Source organism: Calonectris borealis, chromosome 2 (genome assembly GCF_964195595.1).
Source record: "Calonectris borealis chromosome 2, bCalBor7.hap1.2, whole genome shotgun sequence".
Classification (NCBI taxonomy): domain Eukaryota; kingdom Metazoa; phylum Chordata; class Aves; order Procellariiformes; family Procellariidae; genus Calonectris; species Calonectris borealis.
In genome coordinates, this window is record NC_134313.1 from 125,360,709 (window position 1) to 125,379,092 (window position 18,384).

Below are 18,384 nucleotides of genomic sequence, written 5' to 3' on the forward strand. Positions count from 1 at the left end.
TATTTTAACTTTGAAGTCAGCAAAACCAACAATCATTCCACTGCTCTGGTGAAGCACAATGTTTTCAAGCCTTGAAAATGAATCTAGTCAATCTAGCTAAGTTAATCCTTCCAGCATCATCAAAGCAAAAACATCACACAGGAAACTCAAAAAATTAGTTGGGGCAACCAGCTCTTTAAGTTCTGTAACTATTAATAGTGTAGATGAGCAGACTTAAAAGAAACGCATTATTTTTAAGCAGAGATGCCGAGTGTCTATTGTTTAACACACTGAGAGTAGGCAGGCCCGCAGAGGGATCCCAGTGTTGTGTTGTTCACTGCCTACCGCCAAGACAAGTGACTAAATCCCATACTGCCTGGCCGTCTGTACATTCGTTTACACCTTATAAAGTACCTGCAAAAAATAAAATCACTACCAAAAACAAAGGGTGTTAGTTCATATCCCGCTCTGCACAGGTGTATCTAACCACTAAGAGCATAAGGAAATGTTTTTTATTGACCTACAAAATGAAGATAAGTTGCCTAATTAACACTCACGTCCCGGTTATCTGTGTGCTATGAAGTACGAAGCGTATACAACCAATGTAGTTAAAGAAAAGCCTCCAAAAATTAGGTCCCGATCTGCCAAAACTCATTTTTCCGCTACGAGAGGTGAGGATACCGCAAACACTGCGGGAGACTAAAAAGACTGCATGTGCCCTGTGTTACTTTTGCATTTGTCGACAGTTTCGAGGCGGGAGCGTTGTGCCCCCCCGTAAAGCCGCCCTTGTTTCCAAGCCGTCCCTTCCCTCCGCTTCACCTGCCGGTACGGACCCATCGAAGCCGCATCAGGTGATGAACTGAGGGGAAACAGCCCAACCTCCAAACCACGGCGGGAACTCTCCACAACGGTGACCCGAAAACCTGCTGAGCGTCCTGTGCCGGACCGACGCTCCCCCGCCCCTCCACGCACCCCCCCGCGGCCCGGCTCCTCCATGGCCGCCGCCTGCCCGGGGTCACTCACGATCTCGGCCACCATGAGGAGCCCGGGCAGGGTCCGCAGGAACTCCCTGTCGTAGGCGAGGGTGCTGGAGCTCGCCGACAGGTTGGCGGTGAAGGAGCTGCTGGTGGTGGTGACCGTGTGGGAGCGAGCGCGCGGCGGCTCCTCCTGAGGCGGCGGTACCGGCGGCTCCATCGTCGGCGCCGCAGGGCTGCCCCGCGCCTCCCGGCCGGCCCCGAGCCCGGCGGCGGGGCGGAGGCAGGGACGGCTGCCGCCTGACGGGCGGGCGGCGGGAAAGGCGCCGCCGCGCGCCGCTTTGTGTGGCCCCGGCGCCGCGGGCAGCCCCTCGCCTCAGCGCGGGGGGGAGGGTGCTCGGCGCCCGGCCCCGGGCAGAGAGGCGGGTCCGGTGGGGTGCCGCCCGCCCAGGAGGCCGCCCAGCCCTCCCGTGGCTGCCCCCGGGGGGGAGAACGGGGCAGCCGCCTTACGAGACGGGCGGCAAGCTGGTAAGGGGGACCTCGGCCTGGGGTTGGTGGTGCGGGGAATCCCTGGTGCTAGGGAAGAGCCCTCTGAGAGGGCAACGCGGGGCCCCTCTGAAACATCTCCTGACCTCCCGGACTTCTATACAGACAGAGGTCTTGGGACCACGTCTGCTTCCAGTGCGGCCGAGGAGCCAAGCTGAGCCCACCGTTCTCTGGAAAAACACCCCACGGGAAACCGTGCCATAGCCTCATGAGTGAGCACGGTTTGGGGGGACCGCTTGTCATCATCGTCCGTCTAGGCTGTCTCCCCGGGCAGCAAACGTTGACAGGAGACGTGCTGACGCTGTGGGTTGTCGTCCCCACTGGCTGTCATCCCTCGTCAGTGGCATGAGAGGGACCACCACGAAGTGCTGTGGGCAAGAAACAAGAGGCTAGGAGATACCACAGCCCTCTAAGAGCTGGAAATGGGGATTTAGCTGGGATCTGCCAAACAATCAAGGGCCTCCATGATGCAAAAGACTTTTTAAAAGCCATGAAAGTCACTGGAAATAGAAAGTACGAAGTCATTATTGGCCCGCTACCTGACAGCGTTGAGCTGTTCCCTAACCTATATTTTTTAGTACTTTTCCAGTCTAAAGTGTCGCCTTTAAAAAAAAAAATCGCTTCCAGGTCATTTAAGAGCTTCTAAAGTGATCCTCCATTCCACAAAGAGTATGGTGTTTCAACAACAAGCGAGCAGGTTACAGGTTTTTTTCAATGTTCAGGAATTCTCGTTAGCAAAGCATTTGCATGTGGCAGCTCAGTAAAAATGAAGTGTTTTCCATATGTCTGGTGGCTTTTGTCCTCAAATTGTTTACTGCTGCTCTCCTGCTGGCTAACAAAGGATGGATTTTGCAGTATTACCTTTCAACAAGGGATTGAATCAGCTGAGGAGGGAGGAGGAGGATGGCAGAATTTCTCCCAGAAATACGGGGAACGTGAATTACCCAAAGGAACTGGTTCTCGTGCACGATTGTGCCTCTGTTCGCAGTGTAAGTGTGTCACAGCACAGGCTCCATGGGCTTCTTGGAATGTGTATCTTGGCTCGGGCTCTGTGGAGCCTCCACGTACTCATAGGCACTGGTGACTTTTTTATTTAAGATGGCAGAAGAAATGTGGCAGAGTTCTGCAAACATGAACTGCAGGTCATCAGAATGAGGTGCCAGCCACTCAGCATGATGTGATATGCAGATCATATGATTTCTTTGTGAGGGAAAAAAAAAAGACTATTAGCAAACCAAACACACAAACCATTTAACATATCATCTCAATCATGAACGAGGAATTTTACACTTTTTGGCAAAACCATCATTTTTGTGGAGTTACCAGCATTTCTCTATTGGTTGCGTTCCTATTTTATCCCTTTCTCTTAAATAAGAGCTGAGATTTTAAAGGAACAGAACACATCTGTGCACTGGTCTGTTTAGAGACCTGCTTCAACTGGCTTGCAAATAAAAAGTGCTTTATCTGATTGTTCAGCACTGCCAAGTTTCCTTCCAATGCCAGAGCCGCTTTGAAGATGCCCCTGTTACTGTTTGTGAGGATCCATTGTAACAGCATTGATTTTCTCCTCTGAAAGACTCTTGTCTTTTCAGTTTCACCCCTATAAAATCAGTAAATAAAAGTGAGTAAACGTGGGGCTAAAATTCATGCCAATAGCAAAATCAACAAAAATTTCAAAATGGTTTGGGTCATTCACATCACTTTCCCTTTGAGAGCTGATTTATTTTACACTGGATGTATATTTTCACCGTGTTTCCAGGACGTTATTCAGTGGTCTCAGTTTTGATGCGTAATGCTAAAACTCTGTATTTATTTTGCTCCCTAAACTTCTGAAGGTCAGTTTTGTTTCTCTTTCAACCATCACAATCAGAGCAATAAATTTCATTGCTTTTGGTTTGCACTCTATCATTTGAGCATCCCAGGTCCTGTGGAAAAAAAAACTAAAACAAAAACACAGATAGGGAAACATTTGTTTTCTGTTTCAACTATATTACATCTATTAAAATAGCATAAGTGTTCAATGTCTGTTGTAGAGGTCTAGTATCATGACTAATTCAACAAGTATTAGTTGGACGGCTACATTTCTGGGCAACTTCTCTGAACATTGGCTGCCACTGACTTCCTTAGTTAGCAAGTTTTTCTCCACCAAACATGTTCAAAGAATGAGTTTCACTAAAAAAAGGGCAAACACTCCTGAAGCTTTTCTCTATTACTGATATTCCAGGAAACAAATGTCATTCTTTAACTTGACAATGTAATACTTTACATTTTGAATGTTAACTGTGAAGCTCTAATTTTTTGTTTTACATCCTTGCACTAAGGCTAAAACTGGAAAGCCTGCAGGGACCATCTGAGCTTAGCTAGATTTTTTTACATGTAGATAGCATCAGAAGCAAAATAATTGAATGCTGCTGCTTAAACAATCAACCTTTTATTACAGAACTACCAAGAGAGAAGGTGGTGGCCCATTTTCTGTATTTTAAATTAACCTTTCAAGGGAAGGATTGGTGAGGCTTTTAAACACCAGTCAGGATTGTAACCTCTGTTTGTCAACTACTATCATGAAGTAAACTGTGATTAGAAAAAAGTATGTAATTTGGTGAAGCCTTTCAATGTAGGTATTTTAGTAAAAGCAAAATAGCTGATACAAGTATTATCAGGTTTCTAAGTAAAGAGCTTATTCCTGAACATCTCGATATCTAATTAACAGATTCTTCCATTTAAGCTGGTTTGGTTCTCAAATCCTGAGGTATCAACATTTTTGAGATTACTGATCGAGCATTCTAGAACTACCTTCTTAGCAACAATCTAGCCAACTGGAAGTGCTAATTAAAGTAGATTGACAGACCCAAGGAGCGGAGCTGACTGGAATTTCCTGAACTGTTTTTCTGTTTTTGAAATACAGCTTCACTTCCCTGCTCCCAAATCCTAGAATTTTCAAATGTCAAAGTTATTCAGACTTTTTTTTAGGGAAGTAAAACAAGCAAACATATAAAAGGAAAGGTGATTGAGATTTTTCTCTGGTCGTCAGCAGAATTCAGTCAATGACAAAAACTTACTCTTTTTAAACCACCTAGGAGTGATCTAAGAAAGCTAAGGGAACTTTCTCTGAAGAGGGCAAGAAAGGAACTGTACCTTCCGTGGAACCCAGGTCATATATAAGGAACATGGATTTGCGTCGGATGTCCAAGACAAATATTCTCACCCTTGACATCCCACTGCGCTAATCTGAGGGTGAGATATTTTTAGTTAGCATTAAATCAAGAAATGTTTGTGGAGTATTTCCGAATGGCTTTTCGGAATCAGCAAAATGTAGGCTTTGAGCTACAAATGTATTTAAGTAAATAATTAATAACATGCATTACTCTTTCGTGGCTTATGACCATACGGAAAAGCGATTTATACTAACCCAAACCAGAAATACTTGATTTGTACTTTGGTATTGACATGTGCTATAGGCATGCCTAACGATCAATCAAGGCAAATGACTCTGTGTGTGAACCGGTATTTTGCAAAGTAAAGATGGTTTTCATGATTGAGATACTTGGATCTTCTAAAGTTGCTGCAACACAGAATAGATGAGATGCCGATATTTTCAAGGTGGCTATTATCCTGCAGATCTGTAGAGGATCTGTGTTTGTACATGGGGTTACTGAACACAAGGCTTGTTTGGTTTTGCAGCTTGGGCACCCCAAAATTAACGAACATAAAATCAATACCAATTGAAACTACAGTCTGAGTAATGACAGTGCATGGGATATGATCATCAGATACATAAGTTACTACCCTAATGCTGGAAAATGCAAAAGTTAACTGTTTATGTTCTGTACTCCTTTTGTCACAAATATTTCTTTCTTTACATGAAGTTTACATGAATTACATGGACAAAGGCCTGATTGTAGACACACAGACATTTTACCTGCCAAAAATCTGTCTTTGAACATATGCACTGCCATACAGAGAATTAACTCCACGCTGTGAACAGTAATATACTGACTTTAAGATTTTTTTAATTTTTTTTTTCCAGTTTTGAAACCCATTATCATGACACTAAGTAAACTGTTTGGTGATAGAGACTGTGCTAAGAAAAGAAATCACAAAATACATAAGCCATGTATTTTCTATGCATTAGCCTTTCACCAGCTGTTTTATCTGCTCTGGGAATCTAAAAATCCCTCCCAGCCCTGAAACTCAGCCACGTCTAAGATACTGTGCTGAGGAAAAATTGCTTACTTCCTCCAGAGCCAATTTGTACTTAGAACACCGTCCCTGCACGCTGTACACATACGCTTAACTTCAGGGCAGAGAGCACATCTACTCAAATTAAGAGAAGAGTTTGTAGTGAGAAGTGTGAAGTCTATGTACAAATCTTCTCAGAATGGGAGTTGTGGTTTTCATACTCTGGGGTCAGGGACCTCAAATCTGTAATGCACCTGCAAGAGTATGCCCACATTGTGTTTCACAGGCTGCCTCTCAGCTGCCCTCAGCTGTCTTTTCCTACAGCGAGCCTGCAAGCACAGCTCTAAGCGCAGCTGGTGGCCATGTCTTCTCGCACGTGCAAATTACGAGTCACCTGAATACTCAAGAGTGTCCGGTGTCATGTTATGTGAGGAATGAGCTTATTCTGCCCCAGAGCATGTCCAGACAGGCTGTCCCTGAGGCATACTCATAAATACTTTCATTGGGGCACCAATCCTCCATAGACCTTTAAATATTACTGTGGTACAAACACATACTAGTGATTACAGTACTTGAGAATATAAATGTTTCCACTGAAGACATGTATGTTTTCTACTCGTTAAGGATGGTGCTTGCCGCAGTGTTTATGTAAATCACAGCAGGTAATGTTTATACAGCACCCAAGCCCAGTGCAAAAACAGCTGGAGGAAAAGATCACCTTCAACAGTTGTCAATGCCGTGTTTGTTGTTAGATAATTAATAAAAGACTGAACAATTCCACCGTGGTTTCATCGCAGCATCATCCGTGTTTAGGGAGAGAGTTTACAACCACCTCATAACTTCTGCCATCAGCTTGCTCGCAGGCTTTATTAACAGACAGCTGTCTTGCTCTGCTGTGGTTGGTATAACACCCTGAAACATGCCTGAGACCTTATATTATGCTAAATTATTAGGAGGTGACTTGAGCTTGCTGTGTGCGTATATACACAGAGAGAAGACATCCAGTAGCTGGCAGGCAAAAACTTAACCAGATACCATGGCTGGAAGCTGAAGTTGGACAAATTCAGACTGAAAATAAAACATCTTTGTTGTTTGGGTTTTTTAAATACTGCATAATTAGCTATTTGAATAATTTATTAAGTAAAGCAGTAGACTCTCCATCATTTTAAATCTATAATTCAAAGCTATGGATTTATTTAAAATATACTCTTTACCAAGCTTATATTGACAAATTTTGAGGTCTGTATTATACAGAATGTGACAAGAGATGACCTGAGTGATTTGAGAAACCACAGAAATTAATTCCAATTAATTCCATATAGCTACAATCTTGTTAATGCTCTAGTCACCCAGCTGTACAATACACACGCAGTACCAATGCCCGACACATCACCTCCTTGTCCTGAAGCGGTAGCGGAATAAAGGATCTCACAAACCTCGCTGGCTGGGCGGTGCCTGGCCAACAGTTGGGTAATGGAAGTGCTATATGGGGAGAATCAGTTTTATAAGGTGGGCTGCAAGGTTTAAGGGTGGAAAATCCTCATCCAGAGAAAGAAAAAAGACCAGTGGGCTGACTGCAGGATCTGCTGAGAAGAGCAGCAGCAGGCTGGGGCGAGGTACCAGAGCGTACGTGCTCTGTCGTAGGGGGCTGAGGCCTGACAGGGCACGGACCTGAGTCTTGGAGAACACAACAGCGGAAGGAGAAGGCAGAGAAATGCAGGCAGGTGTTTTACTGCTCTTCATACTGGTTTGCACCGCCATTCTCTTAGTATGGGATAAAGACATTTGACATCTACCCATTAACAGAAGGAGAGCAAAATGTTAACAGAGGAACACATTATACCACCTAATGGTCTGAAATCTCCAAGTGACTGAATGATATGGTATCGGTATTTTCAAATCAGCAATCAGTAGACTAGTGCCAAAAGACTTCTGTGAACACAAAGAACAAAATGACCCTATTATTTGTATTCATAGAACAGTCTTAGCCCTGAAACAAAACAAAAACAAAGAAACAAATCTCCCTAGCACAAAACACAGTCAAGTTCAACTCAAAGCAGGACACAGAGGTGCAGGCACCAGTGTTTTAGAATATACAGAACACTGCTCATGACTATAAATAATTAGTGCATGCTTTCATAGCATTAGTGTTACAAATATGCACAAAACCAGCATGCAAAGTTGCTGATACCTGGTAAGTCTTGTGTCAGTGCATGAAAAAATAGCTGCAGTGATGCAAGGCACTTAGTGCATTCTTTGGTTCTAGGTTCTTGAAAACAACTGTTGCAAGAGAAATAGGAGCCTAGAGAAACAGGAGATAAATAGAAGAGAGAATGATTTTTCTATTATGGCTGCATGTATTCATGGGGAACAGAGTGTGTTGTCTGTTGCCTGTCTAGCAAAACCTGCTGGGATTTTTAAATGAATCAGAAAGCCAAATTTTGTTAAATTTCTCAATTCACTTAGTCTGCTTTGAAAATTGCAGGCTTTGGGCTGTGTGAGAACCGTGCATGGTATCAGACTATAGAGCAGTCAGGGGATGGATGATGGGCTGCCTTTTGGAGGAACTGGGATTTCCTCAGAACAAAGGCTTATCCCATTTATGATATGTCTTGAGAAAGCTTATCCTGTCAAGTCATTTATCACCCTACTAACTAGCTACTGAGCATGGATAATGCTTTTTTGCTAGATCAGTGAGGGAAAAGAGAATTTCAGAAGAAAAGAAGATTTTCATTTGGGGATTTTAGGAGATTGGGAGAAGAGCTGATAGGAGTTAGGATCTAAGCTCTTTGAAGCATGAGAAAAACATACCAAGAAGGATTTTACGAAATGCTCGTAGTGCAGCTAAAATACAGCCTTTCTACCAAAGGCAACCTCATTATCTAGGTATTTAAATTATGTGAATTGGCATAGCCCTGTGATTTGCAGTATTAGACTTGGAGTAAGCAGAGGATGCTCTGAGATGGATGTGGCTCTAATTACTAATATTGAGGTGAATTAAGTCCATCATATACTCGTGAATGTCTGGCTTAATGCTAACTATGAGACAATTCTGACATGAGATTTGTTATAACACAGATGTCCCCATAAGCCTCACAATTAAAAAGCTTCATTTCCTGTGAACTTGGAGGTTGGCTCATCTTACTGTTCAAGAAAGTTCAGACTCCATTGGAAGTACTCGCTGCAGTGGGGGTATTTGTAAGGTCAATCTATTCCATGTAGCTTTTTTCTACTAAAAGGGTATCCTCAGTTAGGATGTTTTCTTGGCATTTACAAGAATTTGTCATCTTTTGGTACTCTTCCACTTTGTCACATTCAGCTGGAATTGATCAATAGGCTAAAACACTATGAAGGAAGATGAGGACAGGTAATGTGATAGCTTAACCTTCATCTCCTCAGCACATCAGAAAACTGGTTTTATATATATATATGTATGTATAAAAAAATTATGTATACACACATATATCTCTCTATATATATATAATTAAAAGATGTCTCCTAGATCCAGGCAATTATTTAAAAAAAAAAGTAGCCACTAAATATATCAAATATACGATCTTACAAAAGCAGTGTGGTTTACGACTGCCTCCGCTAAGAAAAAAAGGAGGGTAATTGTCATTGGTGATTCCCTTCTGAGGGGGACCGAGGGCCCAAACTGTCGGCCGGACCCATCCCACAGGGAAGTCTGCTGCCTCCCTGGGGCCCGGGTGAAGGACATTACTAGGAAACTCCCTAGTCTCGTGCAGGCCTCCGATTACTACCCACTACTGGTTATACAGGCTGGCAGTGAGGAGGTTGCAGGGAGAAGTCCCGAAGGGATCAAAAGGGACTTCAGGGCGCTGGGGCGACTGGTGGGAGGATCGGGAGCACAGGTAGTTTTTTCCTCGATCCCTTTAGTGGCAGGGCAGAACACCAAAAGGAACAGGAAAACTCATCGGATCAACACGTGGCTCAGGGGCTGGTGCCATCGACAGAATTTTGGCTTCTTTGACCACGGGGAGGTTTACACGGCACCGGGCCTGCTGGCGACGGACGGAGTTCAGCTGTCTCGCAGGGGGAAAAGGATTCTCGCGTGTGAGTTGGCCGGGCTCATCGAGAGGGCTTTAAACTAGATTCGAAGGGGGACGGGGATAAAACCAGGCTCTCTAGAGAAGAGCCTAGGGACCGCACGCCATTGTCGGGGGAGAAATCGGCAGCCCAGCTGAAGTGCATCTATACCAATGCACGCAGCATGGGCGGCAAACAGGAGGAGCTGGAAGCCATTGTGCAGCGGAGTAGCTATGACTTAGTCGCCATCACGGAAACATGGTGGGATGAGTCGCACGATTGGAGTGCTGCAATGGACGGCTATAAGCTCTTCAGAAGGGACAGGCGAGGAAGGAGAGGCGGTGGAGTAGCCCTGTATGGTAGGGAATGCTTCGACTGTCTAGAGCTCGATGGTAGTGATGACGAGGTCGAGTGCTTGTGGGTAAGGATGAGGGGGAAGGCCAACAAGGCAGATATCCTGCTGGGGGTCTGTTATAGACCACCTAGCCAGGACGAGGAGGCAGATGAAATATTCTACCAGAGGCTGGCAGGAGTCTCCCAGTCGCTAGCCCTTGTTCTCGTGGGGGACTTCAACTTTCCAGACGTCTGCTGGAAATACCACACGGCAGAGAGGAAACAGTCGAGGAGGTTCCTGGAGTGTGTGGAAGATAACTTCCTGACGCAGCTGGTAAGTGAGCCCACCAGGGGAGATGCCTTGCTTGACCTGCTGTTCACGAACAGAGAAGGGCTGGTGGGAGATGTGGTGGTCGGAGGCCGGCTTGGGCTTAGCGACCATGAAATAGTAGAATTTTCGATACTTGGTGAAGTAAAGAGGGGGGCCAGCAAAACTGCTACCATGGACTTCCGGAGGGCGGACTTTGGCCTGCTCAGGACACTGGTCAAGAGGGTCCCTTGGGAGACAGTCCTGAAGGGCAAAGGGGTCCAGGAAGGCTGGACGTTCTTCAAGAAGGAAATCTTAAAGGCGCAGGAGCGGGCTGTCCCCATGTGCCGCAAGAAGAATGGGCGGGGAAGACGACCAGCCTGGCTGAATGGGGAGCTCTGGCTGGGACTCAGGAAAAAAAGGAGAGTTTATCACCTTTGGAAGAAGGGGCAGGCAACTCAAGAAGAGTACAGGGATCTCGTTAGGTCGTGCAGAGAGGAAATTAGAAAGGCAAAAGCCTGGCTAGAACTCAACCTGGCCACTGTCGTGAGAGACAACAAAAAATGCTTTTATAAGTATGTTAATGACAAAAGGAGAGCCAAGGAGAATCTCCATCCTCTATTGGATGCGGGGGGGAACGTTGCCACCAAGGACGAGGAAAAGGCTGAGGTACTCAACGCCTTCTTTGCCTCAGTCTTTAGTAGTCAGAGCAGTTATCCTCAGGGTACTCAGCCCCCTGAGCTGGAAGACAGGGACGACGAGCAGGATAAACCCCCCATAATTCAAGAGGATGAAGTTCATGACCTGCTACGCCACCTGGATGTTCACAAGTCTATGGGGCCGGATGGGATCCACCCGAGGGTACTGAGGGAGCTGGCAGAGCATCTTGCCGAGCCGCTCTCCATCATTTACCAGCAGTCCTGGTTAACTGGGGAGGTCCTGGACGACTGGAGGCTCGCCAATGTGACTCCCATCTACAAGAAGGGCCGGAGGGAGGATCTGGGGAACTACAGACCGGTCAGCCTGACCTCGGTGCCGGGGAAGATCATGGAGCGGTTGGTTTTGAGGGTGCTCACGAGCCATGTCCGGGACAACCAGGGGATCAGGCCCAGCCAGCACGGGTTCATGGAAGGCAGGTCCTGCTTGACCAACCTGATCTCCTTCTATGACCAGGTGACCCGCCTAGTGGATGAGGGAAAGGCAGTGGATGTGGTCTGCCTGGACTTCAGTAAAGCCTTTGACACTGTCTCCCACGGCATTCTCCTAGAGAAGCTGGCGGCTCACGGCCTAGACAGGTGCACTCTTCGCTGGGTAAAAAACTGGCTGGACGGCCGAGCCCAGAGAGTTGTGGTGAACGGAGTTAAATCCAGTTGGCGGCCGGTCACGAGCGGTGTTCCCCAGGGCTCAGTACTGGGGCCGGTCCTGTTCAATATCTTCATCAACGATCTGGACGAGGGGATCGAGTGCTCCCTCAGTGAGTTTGCAGACGACACCAAGTTGGGCGGGAGTGTTGATCTGCTCGAGGGTAGGAAGGCTCTGCAGAGGGACCTGGACAGGCTGGATCAATGGGCCGAGGCCAACTGTATGAGGTTCAACAAGGCGAAGTGCCGGGTCCTGCACTTCGGCCACAACAACCCCATGCAACGCTACAGGCTTGGGGAAGAGTGGCTGGAAAGCTGCCCAGAGGAAAAGGACCTGGGGGTGCTGGTTGACAGCCGGCTGAACATGAGCCGGCAGTGTGCTCAGGTGGCCAAGAAGGCCAACAGCATCCTGGCCTGTATCAGAAATAGTGTGGCCAGCAGGACTAGGGAGGTGATCGTGCCCCTCCCTGCACTCAGCACTGGTGAGGCCGCACCTCGAATACTGTGTTCAGTTTTGGGCCCCTCACTACAAGAAGGACATGGAGGTGCTGGAGCGTGTCCAGAGGAGGGCAACGAAGCTGGTGAAGGGCCTGGAGCACAAGCCTTATGAGGAGCGGCTGAGGGAACTGGGGTTGTTTAGCCTGGAGAAGAGGAGGCTGAGGGGAGACCTCATCGCGCTCTACAACTACCTGAAAGGAGGTTGTAGCGAGGTGGGTGTTGGTCTCTTCTGCCAAGTAACTAGCGATAGGACAAGAGGAAATGGCCTCAAGTTGCGCCAAGGGAGGTTTAGATTGGACATTAGGAGAAATTTCTTTACTGAAAGAGTGGTCAGGCCTTGGAACAGGCTGCCCAGGGAAGTGGTGGAGTCACCATCCCTGGAGGTATTTAAAAGACGTGTGGATGAGGCCCTTAGGGACATGGTGTAGTGGGCATGGTGGTGTTGGGTTGACGGTTGGACACGATGATCTTAGAGGTCTTTTCCAACCTGTATGATTCTATGTATGATTCTATGTTCTGCGAATATGCCAATCAAATAATTTCTTACTTGCCTTCCTCACAAGGATTCAATCAGAGGTTCAGGAAACAAGCTGTATCAATGTGTGCAAATGAAGGTCATGCATCAAACTGCTGTGCTTTCTTTTTAAGTGGTGTTATGATTACTATTTCAGTGAAGTACTAATCAGGACGGTCATATTTTCGTGATTCATGTTCAAGCAGGCAGTACAAGGAAAAACATCGAAGTTAGCAAGGATATATTCAAACCAGGTGTTACTTTGATGAAATCTGAGATTATTTCTTGCATACAAGCATCCCTCTTGTGCTAGAAGCCTACTTTTATGGGTTGTCTGAATTCACTAGTGAAGGATTTCTTGATGTAATTCACAAGTAAGAGAAATACGAGTGAGGGGATTACTTAAGTTCATCAGTGCTGAAATGCAGGATTTAATAAATTATCTTCATAAATAGAAATGAAAATCACTAGGATATTTTAAGGGGTATTTCAAGGTATCTATCTATCAGAAGATGAGTAATAGGTGACATCCTCCAGCCTGCAAAAGTACTCCCATCTGTAAAGCAACTGTGTGTAAGGCAACCAGCAGGAAGAAAAAAAAACCACAGACAGAAAAGGGAAAAAAAATGCTGGTGAAGGCACCTCTACTACAAAGACAAATATTCAATCATGTCTTCTTATAGGAGCATAGAACAGGAGCTGCGAGGACGCATGACAACTGCCTCTCTAGGAGAGGGGAATGGAGGGGAAGCAGGCCCACAGTCTACCTCATCTGAGTGCGAGTGATACAGTTCAAGTTCACCTCCAAATTTGGGGAAGTGAAGAAGAGGCAGGACTTGAAGAACTACATCCCCCACATACTTGCTCTGCCTTGAAAAAGAAACAGTTATTTCACAGTATTTCATTAATGTGATTGAAAATAACTTCTAGCAAGCATGAGCCGTAAGATGAGTGACAGCGAGAGGTGTAGTCTCTCCATTAGCACTACACAGAGAAGCAGCCCTTATCCTGTGTGTGTGGTAGTGAGACCCCTGACACAAGTTGTGCTAAAAAAAGCCATCATCACATTATAATCAGCCCACAATACTGGACTAATGCAGATGCACTAGGCTGTGTTTGCTCAAAGGCAGTACAGAAAATAGAAAATTTGCCAACCCGAACCACCACCAACCCCAAACACTCCAAATCCATACTAAAATGCATATGAAGATCAGCTATTTCTTGAGATCTGCCTACTGGATTTCAATACATTTTACTAATCATCTCAAGTCAGATAATGCTTTTGAAAGCAAAATAATCTTTCCAAAACACTATCTAGACTTGTGCAAAGACTTGTGAGTGGGTAAGCCCAAGAAAACTACATTGAATAGAGATAAATCGTATGTTAACATTGATACTTCCGAACTGAAAGTGGACTTGAAAATTAAGTATTTTCCCTGTTCAAGTGTTACCTGTGCATGTGCATGCATCTCCTTTTTAAAAATGTGAATTTAACACACAGAGCAAGCAGTCCCGGGGAATGAAGTTGCCTGTTCTTTAGGACATGTTCAGTCAGCAATCCCAGGAACATCCTTGTAACAGGCCAGCTGAAATGTTTTCATCCTGACTCAAGAAGGTTGCCTTGGATAGTTTAGCTTCCCTGCTTATTCACCCTATAGCTTCTGTGACGATAAACCACACTGTCATTTTTAGTGATGCATTCAAGAGGGACTCATCCAAGGCCTGATTACTTGGTGCAGAGTTCCCAGTCGTCATAACATAATGAGCTTTAAATCGGTCTAGTCCAACTCAGTAATTAAAACGAGGTTCCTGGAGCTGTGCTTCTCAAATTTTCCCATACTGGGCCTTTCCACTCTATTTCCTAAAAAACATCTGTCCATCCAGCCTGGACCTAATTACTATTCCAACATTAGAAGAGCAGAGATGTCTAAAACTCGCAGTATTTGCTTATCACTCCTTGGATGCTCCCCTGACTCAGCCACATGCTGACATGACAGGTTCTGTCTAAATGTGATCATTCACAGAAGTGCTTCTTGTGCCCCCATCACCATAATATTTGATAATTCACAAATCATGTAACCAAGTCCCCTACTCTTCACTGTAGGACTGATTACAGTAGCAATGAGAAAACCAGTGATGCTGGCTTTGTGCTAGTGGAGAGCTTGTACACAACACACAAGTTCTCAGGCGGAAGGAACCAGCAAGATTTCCAGCCCACTTGTGGGCCCGGACCTATTTTAGATGGATAAAAATGCATCAGGAGTCAGGAATGTTCCTGGCGTGTTCTTGCTCAATTTCTATCATTTAACCTCAACCTCTGGTAACACCAGGCTACAGCTGCTAATAGCATTATAATTATTTGGTTGTTAAGATCACATAAAAAACTTTAATAGCCAGGGTTATGGATACCTTGCTATTACTAGGGCTCCCACTTCTAGCTCTGAATCTGCAATTGCAGGAGAGAAGGAAGAAAATTCCCTCAGAATGTCAGGAAGAACATTCTGAGGTGCTTTGCTTTGAGGACCTCTCTCTCACACTACTTAGTCAGACCTAATCCTGCTTAGTTTAGCTCTGAGAAAAATCACAAACTGAGGAAGAGGTAGACAACACTTCTGATTATTTCTCACTTGTTAAATGCAGCATGTGCAAGAAAGAATGGGGGTCTTTACCCCAAGGAGGTTGCAATTATTTCTCTGACCACCTCTTGCCAGGCTTTCTCATGACTCTCTCTGCATTTTTCTGAACTCTCATGCTCCCACTGCAAAGTGAGTAAAGTCCATATTTCCTCTATATAACCTGTCTGGAGTGCATGAGCAGCATATTTTTCTCATCTCAAGAGTTTCCCGTATCTTTCTTGGAGAGTGATACATGGAAGGGAGGGGGAACTTCAACAGCAATTGTTACATCTCAGTGCATTTTGATCATACCGAGTGTGCTTGTGAAATCTCTCTTGCACTTGGGCAACTGCTAAGTTCTCTGAGGAGACATTTCCCAGGTTTTAGGTTTGAAGAGAACGTTGCTGCACTAAGCTGTTACCATGAAGCCGTGCCTGGTACAGAATGACAGGACAAAAGGGGCTCGAATCAACTCTCAACAGCTTTGTCTTCACTCCTCCTGTACTTTAGTGCATGTTCTTGCATTACCAGCTCTTGCACTGGTTAAAACTAACTTGGTCTCGCTCCCTATTCTCCGATAAGTGCAATATTCTGAATTCTGTTCCCTCTCTCCTCCACACGTAGTATATACAAGTTACACTTAAAACAATTTACCTGTAGGGTAGGCAGTCCAACCTCATTCCATGCTCTTCTCTCATTTCTAATCTGATTGCTTTCAGAAACCTAATTGTGCCTGCTAGGAAACACCTCTGCTGCTCGACAGTGCCTAGCACTGTCAACCCAACCACGTTGTATTTTAAAAGAAAAGCCACACCTGGAAATTGTCATACTGGGTAACTGCACATTCCTCTGTCAAATGGTTATAAGCAGCCAAATTAGAAGTTTTAGAATATATCTGTGAATAATGTATAGTCAGGTATAAGTTGGAGACAAGATTTCTGAGAAAAAAGGTACTATTTGAGATTTGAGTGAGTATGGTAATGAAGTACAATACGTGTAAGTGCAGGATACTGTGGCTCTAGAGTGGCAATACACTAGAATCAAATTAAGCAGCTTTTGTTCCAAAGGACTCTGGCTGGGTGAAGAAGATCATTGCTAGCTATGATTTTAGTGTCATCACATATTCTAGAGACTTAAAGCTGCCTGAGCAACTGCACCAGGCAATACCACTAAGAAAAACTTGAGCTTCTGCTGTTTTAAAACGGTGAATGTAGGAATAAAGATGCAAGTGGCAGAAGGATTAAACCCAACAGTATGAAAGTTTGCAAGATCTTATTCCACAATTTACCTCTCTACTGGGCAACAAACATAAGACAAGACTAAATGCAGATGGCAGTATGGGGATCTTTTTTTGCCATGCTGGCTAAAGCTCTAGGAGTAACGGAAGGTATTCCTTCTCTATAGTAGCCTACAGCCTGAAAAAAACGCAGATGAAGAAAACTGGAGGATAAGACTAAACAAGGGAAGACTGGCATGACTATGTGCTACTGCAATTACCACTTAACTTGAAGCTTGGAAAAAATTATGCTGATGAAGTCTACATTAAAAAAAAAAAAAAAAAAGAAGCATCTCTTTCACATTCAAATGCAACTCTGCACAGTAAGTAGAAATTAGAAAAATCCCTAAACTGGGTTTAAATACACCACTAAAAACACTTGTACAAAAACTGGGCTTTAATCCAAAGCACAGGCACAGCCGAGGCTGTCTCTGCTCAGCTATCACAATACAGAGCAGCTTGCTTTGAGCTCACTTTGCTAAAATGTTTTCAAGTGAGTATTTTGAGCCTTCAAAATCACGTATCACAATACATGTTGGTTTATCCTTGATGCAACAATATAGGAGGGAGTAGGTACCACAAAAAAGAATAGCATGTTAAAAAATGGCTTGCAATTACTGAGAAGCTCTGATGCAAGTATTTTGTGTTTGAAGTTTGCATTTTAAATACTAGCTAATGCTTCATAAATGTCTCTGTATTACTATTTGCATAGATCAGGAACCCAGCCAGTGCTTGCTAACAGATTTGGCTTGCTTTCCAGTTCTCTCCAGACTTCAAAAAGCAAAAAAGCAAACTAAAAATCCCCAAGGCTGTACTTTCGGAGCTCACCACATGCCTGTGCTCAGTAATCATCAAACTGAAAGATATTCACTAAGTCCTCAAACCAAACTATTCAGAAAGAATCTATCACACTGAGAGCTGAAGTATGTTTCTGTGACAAGAATGTGATGCGGTAGTTTGCAATTTTTAAAATGGGGTTTATAATGAACCTGGATTTGGAGAAAGAAAGAACAAACCAGTTCAATTAATGTCATTATTATTTCACCTAAACATGGAATATGCACTATTTCAGAGCTTCAATGACTAGTAGCATAGGTGTGATACTGTTCCGCTAAAATAGTAGCAATGTTTTCAATCAACCCAAGCTGACTTACTGCCATCCCAGAGACCATAGGATGGTCTGGAAGAGTTCTATGCACTAGCTTCACAACCAAGCAGCTTTAAATGAATGGATGGATAGAGCTGGTGCAAAGACAGCTGAACATTGGTCCTCCTGGTGGCCTTGCTAAAAGCCTGTGCAAAATTCCCAGCCCCTTACAAGGCTTACTTGTGCACACAAACGTTCAATAAAAGGTAGGTAGGGGTTTACCTGTATAGATGGGCATATGCATGTACACACGCCCACCTTTTGATATGAAGAACTCTTCTTAAGGTTCACTACAAAATAGCACATACAGGTGTAGCTACATAAAGACGAGAGGGAAGCTGGAATAGATATGAAGGAAAGCTGTTGGGTGAAAGACACTAAATGACTCCCATCCAGCTGAGAAAACGAAACATGCAGTGTAGCGACAACAAGCAGCACTAACATCACAGAGTGCAATATAGATTATACTGAGCAGACTTTGACAGTTACCTCCACCTAAACAATCAAGACTGCTCACAGGTCAGAGCTGTGCTTTATTTATTATTCACTAATTCCTTCAGCATGAGTTACAAGAAGGACATACATTTAAAAGCAGCAATTCATGCTGT

The 18,384-nt window shown here is 44.7% G+C and overlaps 1 protein-coding gene across 1 annotated transcript in view; it reads right to left on the reverse strand.

Annotated features, from left to right (window-relative positions):
• Positions 1-4,705, reverse strand: part of CMTM8 (CKLF like MARVEL transmembrane domain containing 8) — a 39,427-nt gene extending 34,722 nt beyond the window's left edge. The window contains exons 1-3 of the mRNA XM_075140749.1: positions 4,635-4,705; positions 3,248-3,424; positions 1,003-2,699 (exon numbers count right to left, since the gene is read on the reverse strand). Coding sequence (XP_074996850.1) covers positions 1,003-1,173 — 171 coding nt within the window. The 5' untranslated portion in view covers positions 1,174-2,699; positions 3,248-3,424; positions 4,635-4,705. The remainder of the gene's footprint in view (positions 1-1,002; positions 2,700-3,247; positions 3,425-4,634) is intronic.
• Between the last annotated feature and the right edge of the window lie 13,679 nt (positions 4,706-18,384).